Source organism: Festucalex cinctus, chromosome 2 (assembly GCF_051991245.1).
Source record: "Festucalex cinctus isolate MCC-2025b chromosome 2, RoL_Fcin_1.0, whole genome shotgun sequence".
Taxonomy (NCBI): Eukaryota; Metazoa; Chordata; class Actinopteri; order Syngnathiformes; family Syngnathidae; genus Festucalex; species Festucalex cinctus.
Window position 1 is genome coordinate 4,529,247 of NC_135412.1, and position 9,629 is coordinate 4,538,875.

The 9,629-nt window shown below is 43.5% G+C and overlaps 1 protein-coding gene across 1 annotated transcript; it reads right to left on the reverse strand.

Annotated features, from left to right (window-relative positions):
- Positions 1-286: 286 nt before the first annotated feature.
- On the reverse strand, positions 287-8,800 carry adamts1 (ADAM metallopeptidase with thrombospondin type 1 motif, 1). The gene is made up of 8 exons (XM_077512378.1): positions 7,474-8,800; positions 5,540-5,880; positions 5,314-5,446; positions 3,931-4,388; positions 3,656-3,842; positions 3,371-3,549; positions 1,970-2,145; positions 287-1,836 (listed from the first exon to the last, which is right to left on the reverse strand). The coding sequence occupies exons 1-8, from the start codon at positions 8,087-8,089 to the stop codon at positions 1,098-1,100; spliced, it is 2,829 nt and encodes a 942-aa protein (XP_077368504.1). The 5' UTR covers positions 8,090-8,800; the 3' UTR covers positions 287-1,097.
- Between the last annotated feature and the right edge of the window lie 829 nt (positions 8,801-9,629).

The window sequence follows — 9,629 nt, forward strand, 5'->3', positions numbered from 1 at the left end:
AACCTGTGGATGTTGGTGTTTTCTGGGCGTTAGATATAGGTGATATAGGTATTTGAATGATAGATAATTCAGCCCTGCCACTCACTGACGCAATGATCTGTAACGTCTCCTGATTTGTTCAAGTGGTGATGATGCTGAATCATGCAAAACAAGCAGGTAAAAAGTAGGTCGCTCATTTCGTTGTTGTCATTAGTGCTCGCAGGAGTGTGGGAAACACTTTCAAACAACAAACATCTCCAGAGTCAATATTTTATTCATGAACCAAAAACCATATACATATATAAAACATTGCATAAATACTCTTTATATTCTATACTTCCTTCTATGCTCTCAATAACAAATAAAAAATAATATTAAAACGGCCACATGATTATATTTAACAGGCTGTACAAAAATAAATAACGTTTGGATATTTTGTACAAAAGAGGAAAAACCGCACAAACAAAAATGCCTTCGCAGAAGGCAGGAGAGACTTACTTATGAAGTAGTAACTGGAGACAAGTCCCTCGTGAAGTCTCCACATACACATGTAGCTCAACACACGCGCTCACACGCACACAAGTTCTTTGGTTTTCAAGATATGGCTAAATGACAAAACACGAGGCATTCATAGAGAGAAAATGAGTGTAACAATGTGCCGCTGGTTAAAAAAAAAAAAAAAAAAAAAAAGAAGTGCTACAGGTTTGTGATAAATAAATGTTGACTGATAGCTCAGAAAAAAAAAAAAATCTTAATTTCCATACCTGATGGGGTGACTAAGTATGCCACAGTCATCTCCATGACCATTAAAATCTGTCCAGCCCAGCTTGGACAAACAAAATATATGTCTCAAATCTAAACATAATCTCACACACAAGCATACCATTGGAATTGTAAACAGTATGCTCAATTTCATTAAAGTCCATTACGCTTGCTGATGTGCCACTGCTATACTCCAAAGACAGGTGGCAGACTTTTTTGCTCCAAGTGTGTGACACAGTCAGTGTGCTTTCCGACAATATGTGTGGGTGTGAAATGTATAAATGCAGTCATTGACATGGGGAATTAATGAATTTTTTTACAAAAAAAAAAGAGAGGTCAGATTGTCAAAGCAGTCCTTAACAGGCACTTTGATAGCACAGCTCCAGCAAGGGTCGTGGTCGGTCTTTGGAGTCACAGCTGTCGTGGGTCAGCGTGTGGCCGTCAGAGCCGACGCAGCGAAGCTGGCGTTTCCGGAAACCTCTTCCGCAGGTCTTCGAGCAAACGGACCATTCTCCAAGAAGCCAGGACGGGCAGGGCTGGACGGCGCAGGATCGTGAGGCTAAAGGTCGAAGCTCCTCCGGGCAGTCCTCGGACGGACGGCCCCGGGGATCCAGACACACCACCTCTCTCTGTTGCATGCCACCTCCACAGGTCTTGGAGCAGGGACCCCATTCCATGAGGGCCCACTCGGCACCGCCCAACTCCCGGATCGCATTGATGGAATGCCGACGACCTCCGTTGTTGTTGGTGGAAGCGGCATTGTTGGGTCTGGGAGCGAAGTAGCTGTACTTCACTCTGGGCCTTGGGGCCTCGCCCACAGACAGTACCTGAATAGTGAGAGGCTCGGGGAGGGGGGAAAAGCTGCGGAGCCGCTCAAGGCTGGCAGAAGAGCCGCTGTACCGCAGCAGTGCCCCTCGCAGAGCGATGTCCGACTCCATGGTCATTAGCTTATAATCGCCATTCAACAGGTAGGTACCATCCTGTCGGCGCACTGCCAAGTAACTGTTGTCGTGACGACCATTGCCAGGGGCGCGCTGTTTGACGTCAATATGGGTCGCGCCTGCTGGGATGGTCACCACATCTTGGTACCCAGGCCTGTCACCAAGACAACGATTGGTTAGTTTAACCAAACCACAATTCTTAATGTTTTCCAAGCACATCTGGACCTGGCAGTAAATAACTGTCTGTCTTTATTAATATTCACAATAAAAAGTGTCCTGGACATTACCTGGCACGCTCCAGCGAGCCTGATACTTTCTTGCAGGTGGCGCCATCCCCTCCACACACACCACATTTATCGTAGCGCTGATTAGAGCCAATTACACGATCACATCCAGCCTTGACGCACTGGCCTTGAACACAAACCGAGGTGGAATCCGGGCTGCAGGGTGTTCCATCCGCCACCTGGGGGCAATAGAGGAACGGATTGAAATTCAAGTGCTGCCTGGAATGAGTTAAGAGATGACACAAACATCCTATTTTCTGATGTAAAAAAAAAAGCAGCACATTTTGTAGATAATTAAATAAGAATTAAGAAAGGTACGAAAAAAAATGGTTTGATGAACGTAAGTTAGCTTTACAGTGTCATACGTAACAGTTAAACAGTTTAATCTATTATTCTGAATTTCAATTTATTTTGAACAACGACTAAAACTCAAGGGGCTGTCAGTTGAATTTGGCACTTCTATTCATTTATTACAAATGATCCTAAATCAGAGAAACAAATGAAAGTACTTTATTTAAAATGATCTGTCATTAGTTTTAATATAAATTTTACATATCAAAAGTATTAATGGTATTGGTTACTTGGTATTGGTGAGTACCCAAAACTTGAGTACTCATACTGGCGTCAGCCTGGGAAAAAAAAAAGTGGCATTGAACATGCCTACTATATCAAACTAAATATATGGTTGAAGGGAAAAATAAGTTTATAGTTCCTCCTTCTCTATTTCGAACATGTAACTAATCTCTGCTTGTAATCAGGTCGTTTATTGCCTATGTTGTTTTGATTTGATTTTCTTTTGTTGGTGGTTTTAATTTTGCTGTTGTTTCCCCCCCCCAAAGTTACTATATTATATTGTACTTGTTGGAGCCAAATTTCAGTGTTCTTTGTTTTCTTTCTTTTTTGTTTGGTTGCTGGTGCTGGGTTCTGCCACATCGTGGCGCATGTGCCCCCAGGAAATAATTCAACGGAGTTTAGGATAATGACGGGCAGGTGTGGGTGGAAAGGTGGAAGGCAAACAGTTTTTTGACCGTTGTCGTTGGACGTGGACATGTACGTGGAAAGGTTCGTGTGGTGTTTTTGAGCATCGGAGTATTGGCATTAAATTGCGTTGACCACACAACGAAACAAGTTTTGGATGTTGCATTTTTTATTTTTATTTTTTCTACCGATAACGACACGCGTCCGTCACCCCACACAAATATAGCGTCTTATAGGAAAGAGACTCTATAGTACTCTTCTTCTTATTATTATTATTATTATATATTTTTTGTAACCCAATTGAAATAAAATGTTAAATACAAAGTACATTGTCAACCCAGGGTTCCAAGACAAAACCTGATCAGCACGAGAGTGATCAGGAGTTATCAAAACAACATAACATAACATATTCTCTATAATTCTTACCTTTGATTTGAGGACAAAGAAGTAGCCAGTTCCTTTGGCCCTGCACACGAGCTTGCAGCGGTCTTTGGGTGAAACGCCGGCATATTTGGGCACCCATTCCACACCCTCGCCTGATCCAAGAGACACTTGGGCTGACATGTCATTGTGAGCCAGACACTGTTCCTCCCGAAATGACAAACCTGAAGAGTAACAACAAGTCTCATGGTCACATTTGTTTGCTACCCCCCCCTATTGAATAATTAGCACGAAATTGACTACTTGTCTGTGACGTCAATGTTGACTTACCATTGGTGTCAGGGCAGGACTCTGTGCTACAGGAGCGGTACTGGATCCTCTTGCCCTCACAGTACTTGCCTCCATTCTTCGGCAAAGGGTTATCACATGAACGGAAGGAGTACTGCACCCCTCCCCCGCAGGTCCGAGAGCAGTCACCCCAGGGACCCCACACGCCCCAGCCACCATTGATAGGAGTCTGGAAAGTTTTACACAGGTTACAGTCTGATAGGCATGAAACTAAAAATATATTCCTGTTGAATGGTCAAAATGAGTGTAGCTCCTACCTGATGTTTAGAAGCTTGGCTCTTTGTCAGACACTGCCCGGCCAGGCAGTAGCTGTCGTGCCCGCAAGGTGTTCCATCAGCCCATGGGGAGTTCTTAGTCTGGCACACCAGCAAACCATTGGATGTTGTAACAGTGCACCACAGGGCCGCGCAAGTGGTGCTCAGGTCGGGGCAGTGTTGTGAGTCGTCGCCGAACGTCAGCCGACACTGGTGGTCTGCATCGTAGACTGTCCCTGGGAGGGGCTGAGGGAGCGCTTGAGGCTTGATTGGCTTATCGAGCAGACACTGACCGTGGCCGTTGTCGAGAAAGGTGGTGACCATGAGGGCGGAACAGGGCGACCATGGCTGCTGCTGGTCAAGATTGGAAAGGGTGGAAGCCATCATGTGCGAGCCCCAGTGGGGGCCATTCACTCCAGAGCACAGCTGGGCATCATCATGAGGCATGTTGAAAACATGGCCTGCAGGACAGTACAACGATAAATTATCGTTATTATCGGAAATTAAAGCTTCATGAAACTTGTACCGTAATATTTGTACTCCTGTACTCTTAGTTTAATTCTTTTGCTGCCACACGTTATACAAAAAGACAACCCCTTGTGCCAGCCAACTTCGAGCATTTTCACTCATCTTTCAAGGCAAACAGACTATTGTGTGCTATGACTACATAAACATGGTGGCTACCATATGAAAGATTTGATTCGGTTCTCTCATTGGAAAAAAACAAAACAAAAAGTATGATTCTACCTTATTTCGTTCCCATTTGAAAATAGTAGTTTGAGTGACACCAAGAAAAAAAAAGGAGAAAACGAGCTTTTTGTGAAGATATGTTTTCTGCACAACAGTGACTTTGATACTAATATGTTTTTGCTTAGTGATGCAGTGGGAATGGTAATTAATGGGACAAATGTTTTGATCATTCAAGACATCCTTGAAAACATTATATTTCCTAAGATCCGCCATGTTGTCTTGACATTTGATCCACGGGATACCACTGAAAAGAGATACAATGCTGCCATCTTCTGGCCATAGCTAGTGGGAGTTTTGTTTTTTTGTTTTTTCCCAGCTCATTCATGAAACCAGTGCTGCCCAAGATGTTGCACTGCCCATTGAGAAAGAAAAAAAAAAGTTGACGTCAATTAACGTTAATGGCGGTACTCGTTGGGATTTCCATTAACGTCAATTCACGCTAACGGCAGGAAAAGAGTTAAGAGTAAAGAGTAAAGGCTAGAGCAATGGAAATAGATATTTCCACTGCATCTTTAAAACAAGAGTGCCATCTAGAGGAGTCAAAAATATCACAAGTGCTTCATGAAGCTTCATTTGTCCATCACTTCGCACGATGTTTCATTGTCACACATTAGAGCACAGCCTTTCTCTACTCACCAAGTTCATGTGCTACGGTGAATGCGGCTTGCAGCCCATCATCTTCAATGATGGAACAGCTTCTGTCTGGGTCACACACCGTGCCGACATCAGCCATTCCAAGAGTGTCACATGAATGGGCACCACACAGGTCCTATAGGAGCAGATGAATAAGTCAAAAACATGTTCTTTTGTCTTTTTTCTCATCCTTCTCTCCCACAATTCTTCTCTGCTCCCTCCAACCTACCGTCCTGGTGAAGAGCATGGCCGTGTCGTAGTGCTCAGGGTGGCGGTCACTGGGGGGGTTGTGCTGCCGCTGCCACTGGCAGAAGTTGCGGAGGGTCATGGCAGCATTGGACGACACTTGAGGACCTCTCTCCTCCTCGTAGACCACCAGCAGCTTTACCACGGCCAGGCTGATGGAGTTGTGGATGCTGGGGTGGCGGTACAGACGGGATGCCACGGCCATAATTGTGAGGAGGTAAGCTTTGAGCCCGGCACCGTGGAACTCGGCCATGGACTGGTCAGCCACCAGCATAATTTCCAAGTAGCGAGGATTCGAAACAAAACGCCTGGTCCTGTGGTGGGCTGGAGGTGGAAGAAAAATAATTTATATTACAACAAATCTCTTCTTGTTCTTTTGAGTGAAACTGTTCCAAATTATATTTTTTTGGGGAAGAGGTCAAATACAGTTTAGTGTGCAAGTGTTAAAAGAAAAAGGTTCAAGTCGATAAAAATCATTGCTTTCCAAGCTTTATTCCAGTAGTGTTAAGCATAATCTGCAGTTAATTAGGGCAGCATGGTGGTCTAGCGGTTAGCATGCCTGCGTCATGATCGAGAGAGTCTCTGTTCCAATCTCTGGCTGGGATCCCCCTGTCTGGAATGTGTATGCGCTCCATCTGCAAGTGTGCGTTTTCGCCAGGTACGGGACTCCAACTTCCTCCCACATTGCAAAAACATGCACCAATGAAGACTGAAAATTACTGGGAAAAGCAGATGGCTGCATATTGAGCATTGAGTTTCAAAGTGAGCCATGTGTGCGTGTGCGGTGGAGGCAGAACACCATGACTCTGCGTCATGGCTCCTCCTCCCACTTTGTGATCTCAAAATGACCCTTTTCTGCTGGAAAATTCTGAGATAGTTTATAGGGGAAAATCCTTTACAGGGGGGGACACATTTCTGTACCAGGAGGTGAGTTAGCACGTCTCAGCACTGCCGGGCTGCGACTGGCTCTGCTTAAACCCTTTCCGACCCCTCCTCCCTCTTGTTTCCCCTCGGGGATGTAATACAGGACCTGTGCCACCCCCTCCGACCCAAACTCCGCCCCTGCTGGCACAGGGTGTACGACGCTGTCAAATTGTTGCTGGGTCGTCAATATCTGCGCACACATACGCAAACATACGTTGCTGGATCAGCGTATGACTACTTATGTTTTTGGATACAACTATTTCACATTCTACACGCTTACATTGCTTTATAAAATCCCACTCTATCTATCTATCTATCTATCTATCTATCGCAAAATAAATAAATAATATATTTTTTTAAATAAATAACTTTTTTAAATTTATTTTTGCTTAGAATATATATATATATATATATATATATATATATATATATATATATATATATATATATATATATATATATATATATATATATATACATTAGGGGTGTGAATTGCCTCGTACCTGACGATTTGATCCGTATCACGATTCATAGGTCACGATTCGATTCGATACCGATTAATCCCGATTTGAATTTCCAATCGATTGTTGCGATTTTTTTTTTTTAACTCAATTTTAGAAAATACCATTCAGTAAACTTGTACATGTACACTGTAAGATTTGTATGAAAATGTATTATTTATTGATCTGAGACTTCTGTTTTATAACTTTTAACAAACAGGTTGTAACCTTTTTCATGTTAAAACGGCATTGAAATAAAATATTAAGGCTTAATGTTCCATTAATATAACATTCTTCCATGCTTAAGATATGAAAGTTCGACATTTTGTTGCATATTTTTCCGTCAAAAATGGATATTAAAAAAATCGATTCGGCTGCCGATTGAATCGATTCGAGAATTGCGTGCTGTAGTATCGCGATATATTGCCGAATCGATTTTTTTTTTTTTAACCATTTTTAAATATACGAAAATAAATATATGAAAAAAACTTACCTGTCTGGCCTGAGATGGCAGGTTCGGACTCCTTGTCCAGTCTCGTTGGCACTCTATCCTCGTCCTCGTTGACCCCACACTTGGAGCTGCCCTCACCGGCCTCTGCCCGGGCCCTCCGGCGGATGAGGTGGACCTCCTCCTCCTCCTCCTTGTCACCCGAGAATTCACTTGTGTTGAGGGGTTTGATGAAGTACTCTTGGCCGTGAAAGTAAAATCCACCACTCAGTCCCTGGCAAAGGTTTAGCGCCGCGGCGGAGTGCTCTTCTCCGTTCACCGTGCCGGAGAAGAAACAACCGGACTCGTCTGCGTCCTGGCTCGGTACGGATTCGGGACTGCCCACAATGTGGAAGACGAACCCCGGGGACAGGAAAGTCTGATCCGGCTCCAACTGCAAGATCATCTCTTCACCAAACACGTCCAGCCTGTACGCCCTCATCTCTGACAGTTTCTGCTTTTCTTCAGGGGAGAGGGTTCGCTTCGGTTCGGTGTCACTCGCCGGCCGGGCCGTTGGGTCGAGCCTGACAGGCACTACGCGACTCTCTTCCCAAGCGCTTTGCGTCGCGCCGGAGCACAGACCAGCCATGAAACCAAGAGAAACACAGACAAGCCACATCATACAAAAGTGGAATCCAAGAAACAAATGGAAACGATGGGAACCGTTGATGGTGACGTAAGTGAAGTCCCACTAACTTAATACAACTTCCACAAAACTCTCCCCGCACTATGCATATAAGTCTAAAAAAAGGATGAAATCCAGTGCAAATCCCATTTAAAGTTAACAGTCACACTGACAAAAAGCCGATTTGAATCAATGAAAAACAAAAGCTGGATCTCAGTCGTAAATCCAACAGGTCTTTCGCTCTCTTTTTCCTCCAAAACTGAACAGCTATCAGCGCCTGGTTTTCTCTTGAAGGTGCAGCGTCGGTTGTTGGTTTTGCTGACCTCCAGATAGATTCGCTGCTTTTTGACTGGCAGTCAGAATTGTCCGACTTTAAATACGCCCCGGCCCGGTGTCCCGCCCCCTTTTTGAGGGCCCTTTGATCTGAGTGGGGCCAAGCCCCGTGCGCAACCAAAACGTTTCAGGTTGTCATAATAATCAATCACTGTGTTAAAAAAAAAAAAAAAAAAAAAAGTGAGCTGAGGGCAGAGGAAAATTTGAGCCATGGATGTCGTTTAATGTAGCCTTAAACGTAAACACATTTCCCGTATGTGGATTGCACACCATAAATTTCCACCAATGAAGACTTTTTAAAGTAAGACTTATGAGGAGCCTTACGTTGAAAATGTCCGACTAGTCAACAGAGATTATCAACAGGACAAGGGATGGTAACCGTATCGGACTCGGCAGTGCTCCGAGTGGCGTGCACAGCTTCTCCCGGCCAAGTTGGCTGCTTAGAGCCGCAAGCCAGGCGGCGACTGAACGCAACTTCTCGGGGAGAGGGAGCAGAGAGGGGCCGCTGAGGTCTTAAGGTGGAACGCTTTGTAAGCTGGGGCAGCTCCGGCATTGGAACTCATACATATTCAGCCCCCGTCTGTGGATCTCTTACCCCCCCCGCAATTGTCCTCCTCAGCGCCGTTCGTTTTCACCTAAATAACTGTTGCACCACTCCAAAAAAACCCCAAAACAAAACTCTCACTTCCCACTTTAAATATGAAATGCATACAGGATAGTCAGAAACAACTCATCTGATTTTATAAAAACAAGACCAATATCCTAAATAAACTATAGGTGAGAAAATTATTAACATAAATGGAAAGCAACCAATAATATTTGTACAGGTTAGACTTAGACTTTATTGATCCCTTTGGGATGGCTCCCTCTGGGAAATGTAAATTCCCAGCAGCAATAAGAACAGGTAATAAAAAATAAAAAAATCAATCAATCAATCATTAAGGTTATTACACTGGAGATTGAATTAATAATAATAATAATAATAATAATAATAATAATAATAATAATAATAATAATAATAATTCAATCAATAAATAAATACGGTTATTACACCAGAGATTGAATTAAATAAATACAATTAAATTAAATACATTACAGTACAGTAAAGTGCCACATTTGTGAAGTGACGGTTCCGCCCATTATTCAAAATTCTGTACCGTATATATCCTCATTGGATTCATTTCTTTATGAAGCTTTTGTAAAC